The following is a 26700-nucleotide window of genomic DNA, read 5'->3' on the forward strand; positions in this document are numbered from 1 at the left end:
CTGAAGAAATTATTCTAAATATGTATGTGGGATTTTGGGGAAAGTAATTTGGAAATTAATTTCCTGCTGCTAGTCTCCATTCATTCGTTTAGTCATTTAACAAATATGCAGTAAGCACTTAATATAGGCAAAGAATCATGCTGGGTCCTGAAAACATAACGGTCAATAGAATGTGGATGCTGCTTTGAGGTGGCTGGAGGGTGGGCAGACAAGAAGATCATCTATGCATTTCATGGCCTTGTCAGGAAGTGGGTGCTGGGAGTACATGAAAACCATGAGCAGGATCACTGTCCATCTATAAGACTGTATCCACTAAGACACGGGTTTTAAAAACTATATAGGGGCCAGATGTGGGATATGCATGAGAATGTCCTGGTAATGATTCCACAATCCAGCCTAAGCATATGGATCAGAGACACGGCAGAGAGATGTTCTTAATGTACTTCTGTCTTTATTGAGTGTTGGCCTAAAATATATTCTGGCATTATTTTTTTTTCTATTTCAGAATGACATTCAATAGTCTCATTTTTCTTGCCCTTTCCTGTGCTTTGAAATACAGAAGTTGAAGAAGAACCTGACCTCAGCATCCTCTCTGACTCTATGGACTGGGGCCCAGCTCTGAGGGTCTGAAGGGGAGGGCAGCTGCTCTGAATTCATAGGCAGAAGCTCCATCCCCTGGAAAGTTTTTGAATACTGAAAATTTCCTCTCCCAACATAGCATACCGACTGCAAAGAACTGGCCCAGGTCTGAGAATGCGAAATTTTACCACTCATCTTTCTGATGCAGAAGGTCCTAGGAACAAACTTTGAGAAATGCTGGGATAGAGTTTATTTATTGTTGGCACTAGGGATTTAATCCAGGGGCACTTTACCACTGAGCCATATCTCAGCTTTTTTTTTTTTTTTAATTTTGAAACAGAGTCTCACCAAGTTACTGAGACTGGCCTAAAACTTGTAATCCTCCTGTCTCAGCCTCTTGAGTTTTGGGATTATAGGCATGTACCACCACACCTGGTGGTAGTATTTATTTTTGGTTCAAAGCTTTGCATTATTAACTCAGAATAACCTAAAATTTCTGCATAGGTCAGTGCTTCAAATTTCAAGGCTCTATCCCAGGCAAGACTGTATCCCAGGCAAGAATCTGATCAGAATCTCAGGGGTGCAGCCTCACCAGAAGCACTTGTAAAGCTCCCCAAGCATGGCCAACATGTACAGGGGTGAGTGCCACTTGCCTTCCCACATGTGAAACTCAACCTCATGGGCTCCATCCAGCTCCTCTGCTGAAGCTGCCCTCTCCTTCTCCTCTGTCCCCTTCACCACCCACCCACCTGCTCCTCCCCCCGTCCTCTGGTGCCTGAGCCATCTGTTCCTGAAGTCTCCTTTGCAGCTCATTTGCTCTGAGTTTCTCTTGGCCCCTTTCTTCGTGATTCTGCATTTTCCTACTTCTGCTAGTTTGGCAGCACCATGAGCCCTCAGGGCCTGCATGAGGTCAACACCCAGTAAAGGTTGGTAGGTCACAACTCAGTCCATCCAAATGAAATGCAGTGGTCTTAAGAGGTATAATTTTACTTATTATATACATGCCATTACACTTCTGTACATGGGAATAGTTGTTCTGAATGGAATTATGGCCAAAGCAATACTATGAATAAATAGCAATTCACCAATAGCCAGTGAACTGCCTGTCGAACAGGCAGCCTAATAAACTAGATTCAAACATGGAGAACTCTAAAATCCTAAGGAAAAATGAAATAAATCCTTGATTTTACCTCTGTACTTCCCATCAAGGAAATGATGAGATGGATAGCAGTGGAGGTGATGGTAAGGGGTGTGTATGTGTGTGTGTGTGTGTGTTTGTGTGTGTGCATGTGCACTTGTGGGCATGTGCATACACCTATCAAACCAGGGAATATGTAGCTGTGTGTATCTATGCATGTGGGTCTCTTTATTTTTGAGTAAACACCCTCTTTTAGTAGAAAACACAGAAAGAATTTCAGACTGTTGGTGTTTTTTCCCCAAATCCTCAATATATTCTCTGTTTCCCAGAAAATAACAATCAATGCAGATAGGATTGAGGAACATTAAAATTTACATGTTATTCACCTGAGTATGTTTTATGAAACCTACCAGCAAGGAAATAACTTACATGAGCCTTACCTTGTTAGTTTGTCTAATTAGTATAAAAAGTCTTGAAAAGAATTTCCAGTTGGCATTATTACTACATTGAACTACCCCTTTGAGAGCATTCTCTTACAATGCACAGAAATGGACTGTCTACCTCATGCAATTAGTTACAAAACAACTGGCATATGTAATCAGGGGCCAGTTTTTGTGAATACAGAACATTTGCAATGCTCAGAGGTAGTTCTTTGTTGTAATCACCTCTTTGGCAACTGTTAATTTTTGCAATTAAGAACAGAGGGACTTCCCCTCTGAAAATTCTGCCTACAGTGGAAACTCTATGAAATGGTTTTGTGGGTAAAAACTTATGTTTCTCCTGACAAATTCTGACAAGACCTTCAGAACACAGACATGGGAAACACATAGAAACCAGACCGTGGTTTCCAAAGAGAAATGCTGTGAGCTTTTTGATAGATGGAGAGGGGTGACCTGGGAAAGAATTGTGACACATAAAAAGTTTCTGTGATGTGAGTCTCATAAATTTGACTTTCGAGTACAGATAAAGTCTCATTGGAAATTTCTATGCAGGAGGTTAAAGTGAAACTTTGCTGATCAATGCATATGACCCAAGGGCATTATTTGTTCCTTTAAACACCCATAGATCTATTTGATCTTTCTTGGCCTAAACTTTGATTCGACCAAGAGGCTGGGGAGCAGGGGTGAGGGCTGCCGAACTGGCCTCGCTAGACCCTTTATGCCTTCTTTTGTGTCAACCAACTTTTCATGATTCTTTTAACTCTGGACATTGTAAAGATTATTCTGCTCCTGATAGGGCAGAAAATTACAAACACCATATTGCTTTAATAACCAATGTATTTGGCTGGAAATATAATGCAATGAAAATATTGAATATTAATATTTTTTCTGGGGACATCTTGGGAGTTCTCTAATCGCATATAAGCAAAAAATACAAATCAGACTGTTCTCAGGCAGGACTCCCAGTGCAGCAGGCACCAGCACCAACTGGAGAGTCTGGTGACACACCCCAAGTCTGATTCCACTAGAACAGCATGGCTGAAGAGAGGGAGATGGAAAAGGGCAAGAAACATCAAGAGGAACTTGTTGGAAACATATTTCCTATTTGTTAGTAGGGAGAAAAAGGACTGACAATATTTTGGTAATCCCCACTGGCGGAGTAATAGAAATGTAATTAAGTATAGCTTTTCAAAAATCTGTTCAATGAATCTCAAACTGAATCTCCCAGAGCACTCATGAGTTTTAGGATGTTGGGCAGATGCCTAAAGAAGTCCTCTTATTTAAGTGATGCCAGCAATCACTAGCAAGTCTCAGAGGAGATATTTCCAATGAGGGGAAAGGCCTGTCCCAGCAGGAAGCCACAGCGGGGCATCTCCAGCAGGATGACTGGTTGGCGGTGAGGTGGAAGGCTGAGGGGAGGACCGGGCGAGGCACACTACTGGCTTCCCCCTTACCTGCCCAAAACCCAAACACCCAAGTCTCTGTCTTCATCTCTTTATTATCATCAAATAATATTTATTGAGTTTACTCATGCATGTGGCCCTGTCTCCTTCCATTCTGCTCAAATTTTCTTCCTCGCTTCCCTTTCTCTTTTTGGCTTGTGCTCAATCTACTGATTTTTTCCCCTCTGGCTGCCAACTGTGAACATCGTCCCACCCACTCTATCAAGGATTTGTGTTTTTTTTTTTCCAGAGATGGCATCCAATTGCAGATGCAATGTGCCCCAATGTCATTTTTCTCATTCATAGGCAGGGATCACACTTATTGGACAGAAGGAATTGATCACACAGGGAAGCACACTCCAACTGTGCCCTAAGAATATTAAGTAATAACCAGAAGGAATTTACAGATGCCTGTATTTGTAAATAAGAATGGAGGGAGGGGGCTGGTGTTGTGGCTCAGTGGTTGAGTGCTTGCCTCCCATGCTTGAGCTACTGGGTTCACTCCTCAGCACCACATAAAAAAATAAATAAATAAAACAAAGCAAAGCTATTATATCCATCTACAACTAAAAAAAAAAAGAATGGGGGGAAGAGAGGAAAAGAGATGGGCATACACACACACACACACACACACACACACACTGCTGATCTTCCTTCTTACAAGTTTACAACTTCCCTTTGGAGCAGCAAATGCTAAGGTTCTTTGGATGCTGGTGATAAGCATACACTAAGATCTGATTATGAGGCTCTGACCAGCCCATATGATGGACCTCTCTATTCACCTTACCTCATCCAGACATCGCTCATACTGCTGTCTTTGATTTTCATTTTCCAAAGCCAAGGCTGAATTCTCCGCCTGCAGTCAGGTACAAAAATAACACAAATGAATCAATGGAATGCTCTGTTGTGTGACAACTCATTCAATACATTTACTAAATATATCTCTTCAGGATCCCAAATAATCTTTTAGAAGTACCTATGACAAGTTCGCTCTAAGTACTATTATAAATATCTCAGGAATGACTTCTGCCTTATCAACTCTCTCACAAAAATACATTATAATTTTAGGAAATGCAAAATTTGATATTCCAAACAGGTAGAAAAATCAAACCATGGCTTGATGTGAGAGTGTTCCATAGAAAGATTACAATGTTTATCTCATTCAAGGAAAATGTGAATGTAAGAAATGCCTTAATCTACTTCATTAAGACCTGTCACAATCTCACAGGCTCTTATTTGTTGAGGCCACAGAAAAGAATCTCAGGTAAAGTCATGAACAAAAGCCGAATTCTGAAATGCTAACCAAACATGTTATTTTCACTGTTATTCACTGACATTTGAACATCAAAAGACAATGAGAAATGCAAGACTTGAACTCAGCTTAAGCCTCCCTCTTCCCACCATTCTTCTTCTAATTACTGCTTTCATGCTCCTCAGGGCCACGTGGGTATGTGAATGCTGAGTGTGGTGACTACAGAACTGCGTGGAAGAGCAAGAAGGGGAGACGTGGTCTGGAAAAGCAGATCTTTTAGAAGGAGTGTGAAATGGTGGCGTGAGAGCTGCCCTCCATGTCTGGGGACCTGGTTCCAGTGTGGCGGCAGTGGTCCTGTTTGCACCCTGAACTGTGCAAGTCAACCCTGCCCAGAGCTGTGACAATGATCACCTAGTCACCTCCCAAGAAAACAGCTCTACCCATCTCTTCACTACAGCCCTCCTTTGCATTTGGCAGTGGTGCTCTGAGTCAGTGTGTAGAAAGCACAGTGTATTTTTAGATGGATATAGATTAACATCTTTCTTTCGTAACTTCTCTGTATCCATTTTCTTTTACATTTGGAGATGATAATTCCAAACTTATGATTTACAAGAACAGTAGAAAAAACTCCCACACACATTTTGTCAGACTCACTAATCATTAGCCTTTTGCCACCTCTGCTATATCATTCTCTTTCCCTTTCATTTTTTCCCTGGACCTTGAAAATAGGTTGCAGAAATGACAGACAGCCTTTACCCCTGAACACTTCTGTGTACTTCTGAATAACAAAGACATTCTCTTGCACGATCATAGTCTAGGTGTTGATTTGAGGAAACACAATATTAATAGAGCACAACAATCTAACATACAGTCCATATTCCAGTTTCATCACTTGTCCCAACATGTCCTTTATGGCACTTTTTTCTAATCTATAATGCTATCCACAATCATGCTTTGTATTCTAATGTCATCATCATTCATCCAGTATCCTTTAATTGGAAGCAATTCCTATGTTTTTCATGTTGCTTTTTTCCTTCCTTCCTCCTCCTTTCCTTTCTGAGTAGAGATCATTTATTGTGTACAAAGTCCCTTAATTTGGGGTTGTCTGAAGTGTCCTCATGCACACATGGCAGTAACAGTGACCTGTTTGATGCTGGGTCCTTCCGCATGCATCGTATCAGTCCAATGTGAGCCACGCATTCCATTACTGGACCTGTTGACTTTCATTACATGCTGAAAGTGGAGTCTGCCAAATCTCTGCTCCATAAAATCACCATTTCCCCTCTTATAACTAATAAGCAATTTTGATGGAGATATTTTGAGGTTATAAAAATATCCTATTGCAGGAAAGATGGTGGAATGAGACAGACATCATTACCTTAGGTACATGTATGATGGCATGAATGGTGTGACCCTACTTTGTGTACAACCAGAGAAGTGAAAAATTGTGCTCCATTTGTGTAAAATGAACCCAAGAGCATTCTGTCGTCATGTATAACATGATCAGAACAAATAAATTTGAAATATATATAAACAAAAAAGCAGTATGTAGAGAGCACAGTGTGTTTTTCAAAGCAGGGGCATTGACAGGCAGAAAGAGACCTGATGAGTCTGATCCTAATAAAGGGGAAAGCCTGTGAATGCTTTATTTCTAGTGAGACACACCAAAAGGATTCAGTGAGAAGCTTCTTCAGGAAAACAGGATGAAAATAGGGAAAACAAGTTGGGGCTTGGCAGGTTATGCCCATCTCCAGGTGGCTGCATTTCAACTTAGGGCTGTGAGCTAAGGCAGGGCGCCAGCATGACCTGGACTTTCTCCAATGGGGGAATTTCACCCAGAAGTTCCCAGAAAAGCAACCTCCCAGCCTTATGATGGTGCAAACAAACCCATAATTCATACATGGTTTCCCACAGACCTGTCCATGAAAGAGGTCCTGGTTCATGATATTTATATTCTTTTTCTCTTACAAAGACTCTGTATTTTCCCCTCTATATTTGTTTTAATTTTAAAAAATCAGTAATGTTTAATATGATCAAAAGATTGTAAGCTCCATGAAGGCAAGTCCTGCTTCCATTTACTATGTCCCTAGATTCCAGTTCCAGAAGTATAGTGAATACATAATAAATACTTTTAAAACTTAAAAAAAATCCTATTGCTCACCAAAATTTCACCTATTTTAGCAACCATCAATAAGTTCTTCTTACCTGAGTTAACTATTACTTTAGCTGCAAATGGTGATTTCTAACTCCAGTAGTCACCCTCATTGTGAGGTATACATTTCAAGAACTCCAATGGGTCCCTAAAATTGAGGTTCGTGCTGAACCTATATACAGCCTGTACTGCATAATGATATTTTGGTCAATGATGGGTCCCCTATATGACAGTGGTCCCATAGGTTATATCATGAAGTGACATCATGTCTTAGCTTATGTAAGTGTACTATTTCCACAACAGTAAAATGACACATTTCTCACAATGCATTCTTGTTATTAAATGATGAATTATTATATACTATGTTTTTCCTACGTATGAATGTCTATGCTAAATTTTAATTTATAAAGTAGGTTCAGTTAGAGATTAATAAACTCACTAAGAATAGAATAGAACAACTGTAACAATACACTATAACAAAATTACCAGCATCACTACTCTTGTACATTGGGGTCCACATGAAGTCATATAAGGGCTACATCATAACAACCACTGTGTTACTGCAACTGTTGATCTGACAGTCATGACAGCTACCAAGTGACCAATGGGTGGGTAGCACATTAGGCATGGATATGCTGGACAAAGGGAGGCTTTTGCTACTGAGGCAGGGTGGTGTGAGACTTCATCACGTAACTTTGAATGGTTTAAAAAGTATGAATTATTTATTTATGGAATTTCCTACTTAATATTTCCCTACCCCAGTCTATGGAGGGTAACTGAAACTGTGGAAAATGAACCTGTGGATAAGAAAGACTACAGTACACTTAGGAATTTGTATTCGAACGTAAATATGTTTAACAGTATGTACACATAAAATTTATGTATTATTCAGTCACAAGCCATTATGGTCAATATTACTTTTGATGCTCAAATTGCCCCAGCTTTGGGCAGGCAAGCCCCTTTAAGCTGGACTCCATCATGTTGACAGGTAGCCATTATTTTAAAAACACTTTATTTTCTGTCACTGAGAGATATTCTAGACCCTTTCTAGATATTCTTGCCTTTTAATTGCACTGTTCCTGAAATAGGCCATGTCTCCAAGGAATCCTACTTCATTTGAATTGGAAAAAATGAAATTTCAAAGCCACAATCTGAGTGTGAACACAATTGCCAATGAAGGAGCACGGCTTCTAGTTGTTTCCAGTGGAAGCACATCTTTCACCTTCTGTCCACAGAATTCTCCCTGCATCCTTGCCTTCCCCTTTTCATATCCGCATCTTCGTGTTTGTATGGTAAGAATCAGGGCTCCCAATATCATTGCATTTACTGGGGTGTCCCTTTCCACCGTGTATACAAACCTATTATGCTACAAAACAACAACAACAACAACAACAAACAGTACCAAGAAGAGCTTGCTGTTTGCTTTTCTTCAGCAAGAAGGTATGTAATAAAAACCCTGTGTTCAGAAGATACTAGACTGGTTCTCCACCTTCATCATTAGAATAGTTATGTTACTCATTTGAAATTCTATTTGGCTCATTGGTTTCCAATAATATACAAATTTAATTTCCCCCTCTTCTTGACTTCATTTTATTGTTTTGAATATGTAAAACATTAACATGATTCTGAAAATAAAAGCTACATTGAGAGACATAGTCAGTGAGATTTCCCACCATCTTCTACCCATTCCTGTTTAACTCTTATACTTTCTTTACTTTCATCCTCCCTCCTTTTTCTAATCTTGCTTTGTCACTGTCGAGTTAAAATCATGTCCTTTGACTCCCTCCTTCATCACATTTGTAATGTAATTACTCTTCTTTTTCTTACCTTGTTTTAGTTGCACTTTTTTCATGTTTTATCAAAACATAATCATGTTTCACATAGGATTCTTACACCTTTGTCCCTATCCTTGTTTTGACCTCTTCAATGGACTATGATTGTGGCTGGTGGGTCTTATATTCTCTTTTAAAGCATTTGAAATTTCCCTTCTTCCTTTTTTCCCTTCACAACCACATCTCCAAATTGTATATCGTTTTTTGCTCTTTACCTCCTTCTTCCCAGACATATTACACTCCTGAGACTCTGCCTGAGGATTGCACACTTTTGAGCCCTATCTTACAGCCAGCACTTGGACCCTGGCACCTGTGATCAGTGTTGACCACGTGGTACTGGATTTTCTCATTCTGGGTGACCTTTCTTCTTCTCTTTCTTCTATCATCATCCCCAGGCACACAGGCTTACAGCAGTTCTGTGGGTATCTGATCTTTATTTTTCTACTTACAGTAATTTGAAATCTGTATGTTCTCTAGTTCTGATAATGAGCAGACATGGGCTAGTGTGGTTTTATGTTTCTTGGTGATTTGAATATTTTCTTTGGCAGACGCATGAGAAGTTTCAGATTTAGGCCAGTTTTTTATCAGTTTAATCAACAAACTTGAGTAAAGTGACTGAATCTGAATGGTAAGAAGAAATTGGGGAAAAGTTCACCTGAAGGTAATCCTGCCATCTGGATCAAGGTTAGACTGTCTCTACCTACTCATAGCTCCAGTCCCAAGACGTGGACACTCTATTTCTTCTTCAGGGTTAGTCCTTGTCCCTTGTTCCTCTGGGTCTGCATTCATGTTCTAGCAATGGCTCCATCATGGCAGTCCCTCAGGTAGGATCCTACAATGTTCCCTCCGTTCTCACCTCAGACAGATATCTGCCACATAGCCCAGGCCTTCTGCTCTCAGGGTGATTCTTGCAACTTTTTAAGCACTTGTTATACTTAGATGGTTCCTTCTCCACCCAAACTAATCTGAAAGCTTTTCCTTTCAAAGCTTTCCTTAATCCATGTTATTTTCTGCATGGATTGCTTTTGGCCCTTGCCACTGAACCCATACCTGCAGCTGGTACAACGGCTTAGTCCTTCCCCCAGGACCGGTGGGAAGAAAGGTTCCAGGTTCCACTTCCATTTGCTTGCAGATTACTAGGCAATGCCAGGGTGTGTAACCTTTAGCAAGTTACTTAACCTTGTTGAGTTTACAGCTCTTTAGTTAATAAACGAAGGGAACAAACTAACCAACCTACAAAGTGACTTCTAGTCCAAATATTTGGATAGCATGAATCGCAGAAGGGAGTGCTAGCATTCCAGTTCTATAAAATCCCTGCTTTCTTTGGAGAAATGTTGCTCTGGTGGGATGTGCTGGTATTAGTAAGGAAACAGCACAAAGGATAACAGGAGGAGATAATGGAGAAGAACGGCAATGCCAGTTTATGCTATTTTCACTTTAAATGTCTTGGAAAAGATGTGCATGGAAATAAAACTGAAAATGGGAATTTATATGGGATGTCTATATCTTGCTCCTACTCATATCACGTTGCAATAACACAACAATCGATCCATTCAGATAATTACCATCATTATACCGTTTACATTACTTGCTACACGTTTACTGCTCTGACAATCTATTACAGCCAAGCAAATTAAATACCTAAAGGGTGCTGGTGAACACACAATAGTCACATTTATGGTTACCGTGTTCAGTTACAGAGACCAATTTAATTGATGTAATCCTATATATCCCAGGGGATGGTGGAGATATTAACAATTATGCCAGTGAAGTTAAAATAATCTTGAACTCATGATTTTCTTTAATCCATTTGCATTTATTAGAGATTCAGGATTAACCTGCTTCCAATATGAGACCACAAGGGGAAAAAAAACAGAAAAACCTCTTAATTAAATGAGATTTAAAGGAACAGTGAATATTTGTATAAGAAGAGACGGGAAAGAATAAGGCAGAAAGGGGAAGGAAAGGAAAACACCTAAGGACCACTACTGAGAATTACAAAAATTACAACACAAGTCTTTTTACATTTTGAATAAGTACGTTATTAAATCACTATACCCAAAGGGTACAATTAGGGCATTCAAGTACATGTAGCAGCGGATCCCTGTGTTCAATCTCATCGTCCATAACAATCAAAAACCTTTGCTAGACTTTGTGCCTGGCTTAGAGGATTTCCTGCTCATAGTGGCTTCCCCAAGACTCCAAATTATGGTGATCTAAATATATTTTTGGTTTCATCTATAAAATCCTTGCAGGTCCTTTTAAAACAAAAAAAAGCCTCAGAGAGTAAACACAAATTGTTTTGTTTTACTGTGGTATAGGAGTCTGAATTAATACTTAAAAGGAACTATCGTTTTTAGAGGTTCTGCTCTGTAAATAAATGTGCTGACCCAAGTTTACAAATGATCCAGTGAACTAATGGTTTTAAACCACTGCTCTACATTACTTTTCCGGATGCATATTATGTTTAGAATCCTTTTACACTTTTCATTATATGTCCTTTTCTATAGGTAGTTGACCAAAGGTAGAGTACTTCTGTGTAAAAACTTCCTGTATAAGGTTAGAGAGGCTAGATATGATCAAAGTACAACATATGAAGGTATTTAAATGACACACCGAAACCCATTAATTTGTACAGTTAATGTGCACTAATAATTAAAATATAGATAAATAAAAACTAAAAACTTCCCTCTGCATAAAGTAGCAGCTCTGCAGTAGGCCTTCCTTTTCTTACAGTCTGCCCGACTCATTCCCGAGAGCTTATCTAGCTGTCACTCCTTAGCATATGCCAGCTCCTGAGCCAAGCCTAGCTCTTGCCTATTTCAGGAAGGTCTCTTTTTTTCCTTTGCTTCTCTTTTCCCTTTGGCCTTTCTAAATCCTACTCAATTTTTGTGGCTTGGCTCACATCTGCACCTACAAAACTATATATGAAGCACATATACCAAAATTTTAAAATTCTGACATACAAAAATGTGAAAAACATCACAAAGAATTTGCCTATATCATCCATTCAGATTCCCTGCTGGTTATCTTTTAGAATTCACACCTCTAAGAAGCTCTCGGGTGTTGCTGCTGCTGTTGTTGTTGTTGCTGTTGGTGATGGTAGTCTGGGGACCACACTTGCTTTATTGTTTGTTGTATTGTCTACTACAGTATCTACAGTTTCCAAGTTGACACAACAACAAAACAGTATGTGTATACATGTCATAAGTGGTAGAATATTTACAATTTACATGTTGCTATATTGAGCAGTACAGGAAACTGTGTTTTGATCCTCAATTATCAATGTTACTTGAATTTATTACTAGTATTGTCATAGATCACAGATGGTTGCAAATACTTTGTGATTCATCTCCTTGAATCTTGACTGCATTTATTGACTTGCTTAAGAAATAGAATGTGGATACACAATCAGTCTCTGGACTTTGAAGGCTAGAATCTGTGTTTTGCAATTCCTACCTGGTGCCTCTTAGAAATCTAGCTCTTGGTGTCCCGAACTGTCATGTAAGACATCTGAATGTTCTGAGGTGGTATAAAGATGAAGCTATGTGGAGAAGCCCTTCGGGATGAGATGTATTGTAAAGACAAGCACTGGGGTACCCGAAGTGAGAGTAAAGGGCACATCTTGGAAATGAGTCCTTCAGTCCAGCTGACATCACATGGACTGGACATGAACTCTCCATTTATGACCTTCCTATATCTCCAACCCACAATATTGTGAGAAAAATAAAATGGCTGTTTTAGACTTAAAAGTTTGGGGTAGTTGATTGCATAACATAGATGGCTGGAACAACTACGTTTAGGACACACACTTCAACATGAATGCTCTGCACATTCATTCAGTTATTCACTTCTTAGTATACTTTACGGGCTATGCTGTATTGGGTGGGTGGTCATGAATAAGTATAAAACAGAATGGGCTACCACAAAGATTGAAATAGTCTAGTAAAGGAAACAAATTAATATTTTTGCAATGAAAGTTACAATGCAATAGAATCTGGGAACCTTGTCTATGTGCTCCCCGCCCCTCCCCCCCAAAAAAAAATTAATGTAACTGACTTTGGATGAAGTAGGAAACATGTTCCTTGGGGAGGTGACTCAGCCTAGTTAAGAGGTTTTCAAAACAATAGTCCTCATTGAAATAGATGAAAATAGTGTAGCTTTTAACAAAATATCAAGAAAATGACATTTGACTTACCTATAATTTAGCTACAATTTAGAAGTAAAGTATCCAACCAAGCTAGAAGTATGGGTGTCAATATTATTAAATTATTGTGAAAGTAGATAATGTTAGGCTCCAGTCAACACCCACTGCAGCGGAAACCTTGACTTCAATGAACAAAAGAGACCAAAATTATAATGTATCAATGAAGTTGGCAGAAATTACGCAGGGATAGAGCAGTGTAAAGGAGGGAAGACCGCGTCCTCTGAAGAGACAGAGAGAAAATTAAGTCTAATTCTCAATAGTTAAAAAGGTTGCAACCTATGGCTTTCTCTGCTGCAAGAACTGGTCCCTCTCAGTACGGCCGGCATCTTCCAAGTTTGCTAGAAGCCCTTCAATTCAGCAAAGGCAGGTCAGAACAAGATAAGGAAAAAGATATTTCCCTAAAATCATGAGAATCAAGAATCAGAGTCCTGGGCTGGGGATGTGGCTTAAGTGGTAGCGCTCACCTGGCATGCGTGCCACCCGGGTTCGATCCTCAGCACCACATATAAACAAAGATGTTGTGTCCGCCGAAAACTAAAAAATAAATGTTAAAATTCTCTCTCTAAAAAAAATTAATTAATTAATTTAAAAAAAAAAGAATCAGAGTCCTGTGGCACCCACCTCAGATCAGTCAGCCAGCCAATGATGTTGATGCCACACCAACATACATAGTCTGTGGCTGGGGAACTTTAGATTCAGCCTTCCAAGCAAAGTAGAGATTCTCCCCAAATAACCCTAAGGACACTGTCATCTGTTGTATTTTGAAGAGTTGAATAGAAGCACTTCATAAGGCAATCTCTGTGAACTTCTAGAATTTGAATTCTTGGATGGAGCTTTAGATCAATGGCTTGCAAACTTGAGTGTGCATCTGAGTCACTTGGTAGGTTGTAAGCTGACAGGTTGCTGGGCGCCACCCCCAATTGGTGTTGGGTTTAGTGTACCTAAAGGCAGGTTGCAAGAAAGAATTCACACCTCTAAGAAGCTCTCTGGTGATGCTGCTATTGTTGTTGCTGCTGCTGGTGATGGCAGTCTGGCGACCACACTTTAAGAACCAATATCCAGTAGGGACTAACCTCAGAATGAAGGCAGCTGTCACTTCTTTATCTCCCTTGCTACCATTTCTGTGAACTACCCAGGAGTCTCCTACCGTTTCTCTGAACAGTGGGTGCACACCATACAATTCTGTACTTTTCTTTGTATTATTTTATGTATAGTCTCTGTTTCTCCCCCTAAGTCATTTTCCCTTATTGGGGGAAAATGGCGCAAGAAGATACATCACCACGGACATGCACATTTGTGTATGTGTGTAGAAAGGGAAAATGAGTGTGGTCTGAAATATATGATTTAATATTAAATTACACCTGGAAAATAATAAAAGATAATAATACTAGTAAAAAGCAAACTCAAAAATTATCTTGCCTGTGAGGATGTACAGGAAGGGAATCGTCCTATGGAGCTAGTGGGCTGTAGGTGTAGTAAGAAGAATCCTGGGAGGAACCTGTGAGCATCTGATGGGTGGCAACAGTGCATTTCGTAAAAATCCTTTAATTTTTTTTTTAATAATACAAAGAGAGTTAGCCTTTGAAGTTAAGTAGGTGTTTATCTGGATCTTGGTACTGCCTCTCCTTTTATTACCTCAAGCAAATCTCTGCGTCTCTGCTTGGTTCCTCTCTGGGAAAAGGGAGTGATAATAAAAATCCATCACCATTTGGGATTGAATGAGATGCTGAACAGAAAATGTATGGACACAAAGTCTGGCCTGCTGTAGATGGGTTCAGTGAACATTAAGCTTCTTTCTATCTTTGCAAAACAAAGGTATCCCTGCTGATACCTGGGCAGCTCACATGCTGCAGAAGGGAAGATAGCCTCAGCCAGGGGAGAAATGTATCTGTTGAGTAAGGAAGATTTCATCCAAGAGAAGTGTAGCCAGGGTCCTTGGAATGGGCACTTTTAAAAATAAAGACGATTTTTTTTAAACTTGAATACTGCATGTTTTTCTTGTATTAGTGCATTACAGTTACACGTAACAGTTGGGTTCGTTTTGACAAAATCATGTATGCGTGAAGTTGATTTATTCCATTTCAGTCCCTGGTGGTTCACCCACACTTCCCCTCCCATCCTCCTTTCCCTAATCGCCTTCCTCTACTCCACTGGGCACTTTTAAATAGCTTCACATAGAGATCAGCTTCAGACACTGGCTCCTTTAATCTCCACCCTCCCTTTCCTACCCTTTTCTCTTCATTTCTCCCCCACCTCCTTACTCCCACTTCTAGGGGCCTATTTATCAACAATTCCCATAGAGAAACCTGCTCTCAGACAGAGTACCACTTTCTTTCACATTCAGATTCAAAGGTGTGATAAGGCACTAAGAGGATTTGCATGCCAAGAGATGATTAGGAAATAAATCTTTAATTACAGCATTTTAGGTGTTAGAAAATAGGCAGTTTTGCAAGGGGTGGTCTGGGATACACAGCACTTAATTTTTACATTGGAATCATATCATATCACTCTCTTATAAAGCCTACAACTTGCTCATGACAATTTTTTTCAATGCCTTAATATAGCTGAAAAGAGCTTTGTACTATTCAGAGTTCTTCCCAAACTGTACAAACGAAACAGCCATCTATTGGAACGGTGCATATCCGAGCCAGGTACCTGCCCTGTGCTCCCATAGCATGCTGTATACCCTTAGTCACAGTGACCACCACATTGCACAATGGCTCACATCTTCCCTGTTTGCAGAGTGCTTGAAATATAGAAGGGACCCAGTCTATTGTAACTCTGAACATTTCCATATGCATTTCTTACATAAAAGAAATGCACGCAGTACCTGTGATTTATGAAAAGAAAGGATAATTGGTTAAGGGACATGACCACTTCTGTCTTATGCTTCCAAGTTTCTGCCTCTTGTTTGTACTCATACTTACACTCATGCTTGGTGTCCCGATGGATCACAACAGTTGCTGATACCATTCTCTTCCCCACTTCTGGCTCCTATGCTATAAACATAACCAAAGAGTCCAGAGAAATCCCACAGACTGACATGGGTGGAGAGAAAAAAAGGCTTGCTGAAACACTGACACAGGGCAGCTAGGCACATGGCCCTGAAGAGAAGAGCTTGTTTGTAACAGCCTAAGTAGTCAGGGTTCCTGACATTCCCACCTTAGCAAGATGACAAATTCCTAGCCAATAGCACACTGGCAAATGTTTAACAAACAGCCCTTTGGGAGAGAAAAGCCATGCTTTGTAACCTTTGCCAATTTCCATGATATAAATACTGCCACTATGACTGATTTTAGACTACCAAATGCAGTGCTTGGAAGAGACATTCCAGCATCCTGTCATGTATGTGTGTGTTCCTCCTATATTAGGACGCAGAACTTAGATAAGCATAAAATGTAAAAATAACTAGGCTATATGAATTATCTTTATAGTATATTTTGTACAAATGCAAGTTTCTATATCTTCATAATAATTGCTGTGTTTAACAATCGGCTCATGACATTCTTGAAAAGGTAACATTGGCTGGTCTGCGCTGGCTTCAGCACACCATGGCTCCTCTCCATCACAGACTTGAGAACAGGTCTCAAACAGTGGAAGTGCACATTTGCATCTGCCAATGCGAAGGGTTTCCTGACTGCATTCTGCTTGAGATTTCTTCTAGGAACCTACTTATTCCTTCAGTGAACACTAGTCCTCAGTAAGGATACCAGTCCCTTACTATCCTCTCCCTGTTTGTGAGAGCACCCTAAAAAGCCACTTGATACAATTAGGTTTGGAAAATTGAGGGTTTAGCTCCATGAAGCTTTCAGTACGCACATCTCCTCCCTCCTTCGAGAGGTTGCTTCCTGTCTCTACATATGCCAAGGTGAACAACACTGACCACCTCTTCACCCTCACTCTGCTGGAAGAGGAAAATTGATCCATTCAGCCTTCAACCCACTGTGCTTTTAGTGTTAGACTTGTGCTGATTCAGGGAAAAGAGGCTGTTATGCTTGACAATGTGTGTTTTTAAAGAGTGGTACAAACATTTCCTTATATTTCATTGGCCAAGCATTTAATGACAATGCCAAATGATACTTACTACAATCCAAAACTTCCAAAATTTTAAATATTACAAATTTGAGTTCAAGATGTAACAAGGGGTTTCCAATTACAACAAAAGCCACCAATTCAGGTACTATAAAAGCCTTTGTGAAAAACAACATGTAAACATATTTTATGCCTCCTGTCCCAAGGGGGCTTGCAGAGATATCAAATCTATACCTTTCAAGCTAGGATGGAATAGAATGACTTTTTTGATTTTGGAAGCCTCATAGAGAAATTTCACTGAACTGAAAAATGTGTAACGATTGGATCACACTTTTGAGTATAGAAATTTATATCATTAGCCATCTGGTATTTTAGAAGTATCAGTATTAAAAACTTATTGATTGGCAGAAGATAATATTTATTAATTTATGGACCTTATTACCTCATTTAATTGAAGGTCCTTAGACATTATGGGGCTGGGTTCCATCCCTTTTATACATGAAGAGACTAAGACTCTTTGTCAATACATATCCTTTATGTTATAGGGTGTTTTCCTTCCTTTACATAATCTTTATTAATAAAGACTTAATGAAACATTTTGAAGAACAAAATGTAAATAATGGCTTGAGACATTTCCAAGAAATCAGGGAAAGTATCCTACTCTACCAAGAAGAACATAATCCAGATTGGGGAAAGTTTGAGACATTCTCCAGGAGTAGGCAGGGCTCCTTGACCTCTGAACTACAGGGACTAAGAGAGAAACAAGAAAAAGCTGAGAGTTTGCGCTGTAGAAATCATCTCACCCCCAAAAGGAAGTCACTTAAAATGCACATTAAAACTACAAAGATAAAGCATCATATAACCTCTGGATTAGAATAAATGACACAACATTTTATGGCAAGTGTTGGTGAGCATATGGAACCACAAGAACCTTCATGAGCTGTTGGTGGGAGTGTAAACTAGTTCACAACTTTCAGAATAGTTGGGGTCAACCTACCTATGAAGAAGATTCTCACAGCTCCTGATCCAGCAGTGCCAATTCTGGGAATAGCCTACAAAGCATCCGGACACATATACCAGGAATATTCATAGTGGCTTTGTGATTGCCACCTCCCAGATGAAAATAACCCAGTAAAATTAGTGGTACAATGGCTATTTTGTGGTCTATTTTCATGATGGAATATTATATAGAAAGGAAAAAAAACATGAAAGAGAGCCATGTGTGTAAATGAATAAACCTTGCAATGATAACATTGAGTGAAAGGAAGAGGATGCATATTTTAATAATAAACACACACATATGCAAACATGTACATAAGCATATGTACATATTCATATATATATATATATATATATATATATATAGCCACATATGGATATGAAATAAAACTATATTTCTTGATAAAGCAAGGAAATGATTATTATAAAAGTCACATTAATGATTATCTCTTATGGGGAGAAAGGAAGCTACAATAGGAGGGATTTTTCCAGGCTACTGGCAATGCTCACTTGTTGATCTGGTGGCAGCTAATCATTTTTTGCTTTATAATTAATTATAAACAATTACACATATACATTTTACACCTTTTCTGTAAACATTGTTTCTCTCTCACATATTTCCACACTCACAAATAAGTAACAGAGCACTAGGCAAGGCCAGAGAAAGTTCTGGAAGGGCCTCTGTGTATAGAGCATCCCAGAGGCACTAAACTAGGGTCTGTGGGTGGAGAACAGATGAGACCATTAAGGATGAAGATAGACAGGCTGAAGAAGCCAGATGCTGAGGCAAAGGGACACAACCAAATAGGTATTTGAAGAAACTAACTCAACAAGCCAAAAAGGGAAGGATAATCTGTCCTGAAATAAAACAACTGCACTGCCTCCTTTTGAGAGAGAACTTCGAAGAGATCCTTCAGCTCCTAGCCCATACCTGGATGAGGAGAGCTGAGAACCAAAGAGGACATGGAGGTTTATATTCCAAGTCTCTGAGAGGGCGATAAGCTCTTCAATGGAAATAGGGAGCAAAGTGAGATAAAGTGCTATTGTAGGTTTTTAGAGAAAAATCCTATTTTGTGCTATGTAACGATTCCTCACCCCACTCCTACAGAGGAGAGAAAATCACATAAAGGTAGGAGCCTAGTTCTTAAGTGAGGTTCACATGAAGTCACAATGACCCCTCTTCCCTGTCTTTCACTCTTTGCTGGTTTTCATAAAATTGCTTTGTTTAGGGAAGCCGATGGCTCACTCTAAAACTCTCTATTCTTTTTAGCAGAGAATATTGTCCCTTTGCTTCAGAATTTATGAGGAAAATAGGATTAAAGAGTTTGCAATTTAATTGAATTATCAAGCTTCATCTCTGGCCTCCTCTCCCGTTATACAGATATCCTGGAAGGTGGTGCAGTAGGTGGGCAGTATGGGTCCCAGAAGGAAGGGACCCACAGAAGCCTGCCTTCTGCCAGGTTCCCCTCTCCCATCGGCCTCCAGCCTCAGTGAGCCACAGCATCTCAGGGTCAGGTGCCAAGGAAAATGATTCTGCACCCTCCCCCCAACCTCACCCCGGCCCCCAGCAATGAAACATAGCACCCTTAAGGTTAGAGAAAATGTGGTTTTGTTTCCTTGTTGCTTTGAGCTGAAACTGTAAGGACATGGAAAACCCTTTGACTTGTTTCTGTCTTTTGGCATCTCCAGATTCCCTCATTAGGATTCGACACTTCTAAACAGAATCCAGCCAGGAGAGATCTGACCCCTCACTGGTGGCAATCCTCAGACTAATGCCTTTGTAAAAATAACCATCTGGGCAGTTTTGTGTATATGAAGCATGATATAAACTCTGGGAGATCTCTAGCCAGGGGCTGGAAGTGCAGGTCAAGTGTGAGACAGAAGCCAGGGATAGAGCATGGCTGTAGCTATGACAGAGGAACATGGGGACTAGGGAAATGATGATGACAATAGCCCCTGACAAGTGCTGCGGTTACTATGATTACTAGGTGCTACACTTGATACTCAGAAATTGATGGACTTTAATCTGTGTAATTCTTTCAGCAAACCGTGGAGAAGGTAACTGTTGTTATCCCCACTTTACAGATGAGCCATGGGAGGCTGAGGGAGGTCTATTAGGTTTTGTCAGCCCACACAGACCTAACTGAATCGGATGTAGTTCAAGTAAACCCCATATTATCCTGAACTTCCAATTGTTGGGCTATCATGAAGAATGTGTTAAAATGAATCCCCTGATAGAAACCATATTCCCCGTTTGCAAGTCCAAGAGCTAAAAGGGGATGGGTGATGTCGTGCTTTTCTGCAGATAATTGGCAAGACACGGCATGATTTGCTTCGGAAGCCTTCGGGAAAGAGGAGAGCTGACACATTTATATACCAACCTATTTCCTCTCATTTTAGCTTCTAACATTTCCCAGGTTGCTTTGCATGGGTGAGTGGGAGGGAGTTGGCAGATACTCTCAAGCAGTTGAGGCCTTGAGATGATCAGGTTGAGGGGAGCTACAGTGAGATCCTTTATTGAGGGCTGAATCAAAGAAGAGTAAATACCTCAGCGTACGCTCAGTTCAGGTGCAATAACAGACATGTGGGCTGGGTAGCTGGCAGCCATCAATTTTATTAAAAGATTTTTTTCTGTTTGAATTACACATAATTCTACCAGGATAATACTGAGTCATGGTGCGTACCGTGTACTTATCCAGTGATACAATGAGGGAGGTATTTTATACTGAGATGACAACTTAGAGATATTTTACATTTAAGAAGAGTGTGATTGCAAGAGACCTGCGTTTTTCATTGTAGTTTTGCAGTTTTAAAAACATTTTCAGCAGTATGTTGTGGCAGAGAAAACAGCCAGTAACATATGGTTCCAAGCTCTGGAATTTACTTACTGTGTGACATTGATCAAGTCACTTAATATCTCTTGGCATTATTTTTTTTTCTCATAATCTCATAGGATCACACCATTTCCAAAATCTTTTCCAAAGTATAAGATCCCAGGTTTGTATGAATTTATATAATAAGTATGCAAAGATAAATAATCCTACTGTCATAGATGCTTAAACTTTAACTTACTTCAGAGTTCAACAATCCCTTTTGCAAAACTCTAAACATAGATGGTACACACTTATTTCCTTCTCTGAGTCCATGAGGCATTCAACCAGCTTCCACTAGAACCCTCGTTTAGCTGGCCTCCTTTCTCTAAACCAGACTTTGATGCAATCTGTTGAGCAGAGAGGAATGTAACCAAACCAGAATGAAGTCTCATTAAGACAAACATGGATGAAATGTCAGGCTGTGAACAGCAAAGCTTATTTCCATGTCTCAACAGATGGCTGAGAAAACAATGTCTTGTTGATCTGGTTAGAACAGATTAAATACAAAGAGCCCTTCTTTATAATAAGGGTGTGTATGTGCAGTAACGGTGTGTGCTTAACAGGCCTGCACATACATATAAACCAGGGCTTCTCAACCTCAGCACTAGTGACATTTTCTGTCACATGACTAGTTTGGGAGGCTGTTCTATGCACTGGGGAATGTTCAGCAGCGTCTCTGGCCTCTATCCACTATATAACAATAGCATTGTCCTTGCTTCATTTTGACATCAAAGACATCTCTAGATATTGCTACAATGTCCTCTGGAAGGGATACATATACATACACAAACATACATATATATGCACATATTCATATATCCACATGCCCAACAATGATGTCAGATACTTGCATGGTACTTTCAACTTCATGAATGCATTTTCTAAAGTTTTAGAGTTTGAAGGGATTGGGCTATCAAATCCACTCACAGAATTTTATAGATGAAAGTAACAGCAGCCCGCAGAAAAAAAATCAATGACTATACCTCCAGCCACTCAATTTCCTTTTTTTCTTCTTAGACATAAAAATAACAGCTAGAAGAGATCTCAATTTCATTATATGCGGTCTCTATTTTATAATCAACAAAACTAGACCTCTACTTTTTGTTTTTCTTCTCTTCTACCCATTACCCTGATCACTGAGGTCTCCTCCTCTGGCAGACAGAGTATTAAGTAGATCTTAATTTTCTCCTACAAGGTGGTAGAATTTGTCCAATTACTGGAAGAGATAATCTTTCTAGAGCATGTTCCCTTTGATAAAGTAGGTGGCGACAGGTTGAGACAGCTCCAGGCTCAGGTCTCACACCCTCTGAGTTCCACGTAGGTCCCATGGCAGCACAATTATCTAGTCAATTGCTCTGGAGGGGTCATCATCTTGAAAACATGACCAAGTTCACACCATTGCAATTAATCAGACAACTGCTTCAGCGTGATGGTGGCTAGCGCCTCACAGACTTTTACTGTCTCTTTAACCCGGGGAAACACTGTTCACATTAAGGTTGAACTCTATTTACAGAGTCCCACATTTAGATGCTAATTAGAAAAATAATACCCAAAATGCAATCCTGCTTAAATGCTTCACCTCTGGGTGGAAAATCATTAAGTAAACAACACGTTATGTGAAACAGAACTTTGTCAACAGAATATATTTGCTATGGAAACATACTTAAAATACCTTATTAAATACTGGACTTCCCACCTTTTTAAAGCTGTCCTAGAATTGCTGTCTTTTAAAAATGAAGATTTGGGGACAATTGGGACAGGACGACATACAGAATTTCTTTCAAAGAACAAAGAGCAGAGTTGCTTTGTGCTTTAATTGCATATAAATACACATTGGGAGCTTAAAGAGGCTGGTTGAAATGTACAAATGCTAGTCCCAGATTTTCAGCTATCATATTACATCATCTTCAAATGTTTGAGAGCACAGATAAGACTTGTTTAAACCTCTAGTTGGCATGCGTTTTGCTTCTAAAAACCAAAGCTCCTATTTCTACGAGCATTGGGGCTATGGGTTCCATAGCTTTTAAGGATCCCTGAACTTTTGTTCAGATTGGATTTTCCATTTACCAACATCCATATACATAAACAACTATTACTGGGAATCAGGACTATAATAAACCTGGTTTTGAGGCACAACAATCAAAATAAACCTGTGTTTAATCTGTATTTGTGAGCAGTAGAATAAAGTCTTCTTAAATCTGAGAATGTCAATTGTCATTCAAAGAGCAATCACAAAATGGCTCAAAAACGAGCCATCCAAGAGAGCAGGAGGCATAGAGGAAGCATTTATGACACGGAGAAAAGGGGAAAAGAAGGCTGATAGGAGGGATGTCCACTTAGAGCTCATTGAGCAGTGCAAACCTCTGGTAAGTATCACTGATAAAGGTCAAGGGGAACAGAGTTATGACAGTGAACTTTAAAAACACTGACAGGAAACACGAGTGCAGGTTTCCACAGCGCTGCTTGCTGTTCACATAAAACCATTAGTCCCTCCAAAGGAAGGGTTATTGATTTACAGAGACACTCATTTGTCACATCTTGTAAAGTACATTAATAGCTGAAGGAGTATTTCAAATATACTCAGCAAATTTGCCTTCTCACTTGTGTGCAGCCTGGGTTCCTGACTACAGGAGAATTGGCAGTGTGAAAGACTCCATTCAAGAGCAAATCAACAACTTCACAAAAGGTGGAGCCTTCTGGGTCCTTCCTGAGTTCTCAATGAGAAGTTGCCCTCCTGCTGGATGGGCTCAGTGGGGTCCTGGGTCTGGTCATATGAAGGGGACATACAACCCAGGCCGAGGGGGTTTGCAAACACACAGTCTATAGATTGCTCACCCCTAAAGTTCCCTGACTTTCCATGAAGTTTGTCACCTCCTCTTTCATGGGAGAACCAGGTGCCTGCCCAGTGCTATGGATAAGGAGGCAGCGTAGAGTCAGAATGGGAGAGGTGGCTCTGCCTACATGGGTTTGAATTCTGGTTCCACAGCTTCTCAGCCCTCTTGCTCTGGGTGGGTCACTAGTGCTCTCTTAATCACTCAGTTTCCCAATCTTTAAAATGGGGATAAAAGGAATGTCATGATCATAGGTTATTGTGAGGCTCAGATGGGTATGTTACAGGCGAGCACTGAACAAAAGATGAGTTCAAGGCCATGCTGTATTATAGAGCTATAGCCACTGGCCATGTGTGGCTATTTAGGAATTAACTAAAATAAGTCCTCAAAATTCATTTCCTCAGCTACACCAGCCACATTTCAAATGGCCAACAGCCATATTGGGCTAAATGACTGCCATATAGGACAGCACAGACTGAGACATTTCAACAATGTGGAAAATTCTACTGGATAGCACCATTCTAGAGGTGCATGTACTTTTACATTTTATTAACTAATTCTTTATAGGCATTGTCATTTAATCTGAGGCACAGGCCCGTGTTGGATAGTTACTGAAAATTATTAAATGTGTTCACTTGAGAAGTATGTTGGCAGACTTCAACTCATCACATTTTTATGACATTTTTTTTTTCCAAATCATGTTTTCAATGTTATTTCTATTCATTATCACCATATCTTTTGAGGTAAATATATTATACACCTATCATTTTCCTCTCATAGAGAGGAGAAATAGATGTTTACAATATCTATATTCATGAGAGCAATGTTTAGCTTTTGGAGGGTTTTGAGATTAACAAACAAATTAGGTAAAGAAGGCTACTCGGGAAAGATGAAGTTCATATTTTAACTGTTTTAAAATTAATAAGAGTTTATTGGAGGAAACTCGAGAAATAAACAAAAGGAGGAAGAAAGCCAGAATTTCTGAAAATAACACAACCTGTAAGTAACCATCATTAATATCACCTGCTAGGGGAATAAAATATGCATATTTTATTCAAGTTTATTGGGTGATGATTTTTTTCACTTACTATAAGAGTGGATTATTTTTCCACACCATTAAAAATTATTGGGTAACAAAAATGCATAAGATTATATTTGGGGGCTCTCTGACCCATTACTCAACCATTTCTCATTTTTGCTATTAAAATTAATGTTGGGAATACTGTACTTGTATGTAACTCTCATTTTAAGTCAGGGAGTATTTCTGGGGATGGAGCCTTGCAATTAGAATTAATTCCTTCTCATTGAAACTTGGAGACATTCTGAGGCACTCTGGATCCACGCTAGCATTATGCCTTTTGGAAAGGCTACATCGATTTTCATTTCCCAGGAGTGCCCATGTGTCACTGGCCTTCTCAAGCACCAATTACTACCATCTGAACATTTTGCCGATTTTGTACACAAAATATCCTCTTTTGTTATTTCACTTTTTATTTCTTTGATTGCACAGGGGGCTACATTTTCCCCCTGTGCTTACTAACTAAGGTATTTTCTATCCTACAAATTGTCTCTTCATGTCTTTTGCCCAGTCTTCTGTCACAAATTTTCTGATATGAATTTATGTTGAATCATCATATATTAAAAGTTTTAGTTCTGGTATGTTTTCTGTTTTCCTTTAATTTCATCTGTGATATTTTTATGTTTATGACTTTTAAATTTTTATAAAGTCAAATCAATCTTCCTTTTCCTTTGTGATTTCCTTCATTGGTTTTATAATCAGAAAATCCCTTTCCCACTAGAGAGCAATTAAATAGTCACTTTTGTTTTCTTCAAGTCTAATAATGTTTTAACTGTCTTTTTTTTGTGTGTGTATTTTACCTCTCTAAATCTGGGGTTTATATTATGTTATGCTGTCAGGTATATATCCTATCTTATTTTCTTTCTGAATAGCATTATGACTGTCTTAGAGCATTTATGGCAGCAGATCTGCTTTCTGGTTACAACACCATATGTCAATGATAACTATGAAATGCCTAAATATAGGAAGATATACTGCAGGATGACGTATTCTGTTTTATCTATCTTATCCAGAACCATAATTTCATGAATTTAATTACTTTAAGTTCACACCATTGTAATTATGATAGTGCAAGCTGGCATTGGTTACACACACACACACACTCTCTCTCTTTTTTCCCCTAAACATTTCTTAGCCTGGTTTCTCTTTTCTATGTGACCTACGAAAGCATCTTAAGTCCTTCCCATAGCACTCCCTTAATCCAATTGATTTTTTCCCTTGTAAAAAAAATTAATTTAACCTTTAAATTATTTTAGGAAGAAATAGCAGTTTTGCAGTATTTGCCCTTCTCATCCAGGAACATGGTATGTCTCTTTATTAAATTCTGTTTTATTTCTCTCAGTGAATTTTATAGTTTTGTTTAAATGGGTTTTGTACTTTTCCTTAAACAGTATTTTATGATCTTCATTACAATTATATACTGGGTTTCCCCCAATTATTTTTTTGAGCATTATTCCTCATATGTAGGAAACTACCAATTTTGGGGCTGCTTCCCTATATTCTTTTATTAATTCTAATGTTTTCTTCCAATTGATTTTCTCAGCTTTGTACTGTATACAATGTCATTTGCAAATAGTTTTTTTTTTTCAATAGACAGGGTTTTGTTTCTGATTCTTATGTGAAGGAAGGATTGTGGCAAAATTTCTAAAACAATGTTAGAGCTAAATATGATGATTGCAGATACCAGAACTCTTGACAGCAGCTTTAACTATTGAAAGTTATACTGGTGACAGTGACCAAATGAGGATTATTTTTTTCTTTGTACTATAAAGGAAGTATACTTTTGGTTCTGGTTTTCCTAGAGTTCTAAACAGGAATTGGTTTAGAATTGACTGGAAAACTTCT

The 26700-nt window shown here is 39.2% G+C and overlaps 1 protein-coding gene across 14 annotated transcripts in view; it reads right to left on the bottom strand.

Moving 5' to 3' along the window:
• Positions 1–26700, bottom strand: part of Nckap5 (NCK associated protein 5) — a 953350-nt gene that overhangs the window by 197722 nt on the left and 728928 nt on the right. For all 14 annotated transcript variants that reach the window (XM_048810448.1, XM_048810447.1, XM_048810455.1 and 11 more), the window contains one exon: positions 4387–4455. In XM_048810448.1, the coding sequence (XP_048666405.1) occupies positions 4387–4455 (69 nt within the window). The remainder of the gene's footprint in view (positions 1–4386; positions 4456–26700) is intronic.

The sequence above is a fragment of the Marmota marmota genome, unplaced genomic scaffold (genome assembly GCF_001458135.2).
Source record: "Marmota marmota marmota unplaced genomic scaffold, marMar, whole genome shotgun sequence".
Taxonomy (NCBI): Eukaryota; Metazoa; Chordata; class Mammalia; order Rodentia; family Sciuridae; genus Marmota; species Marmota marmota.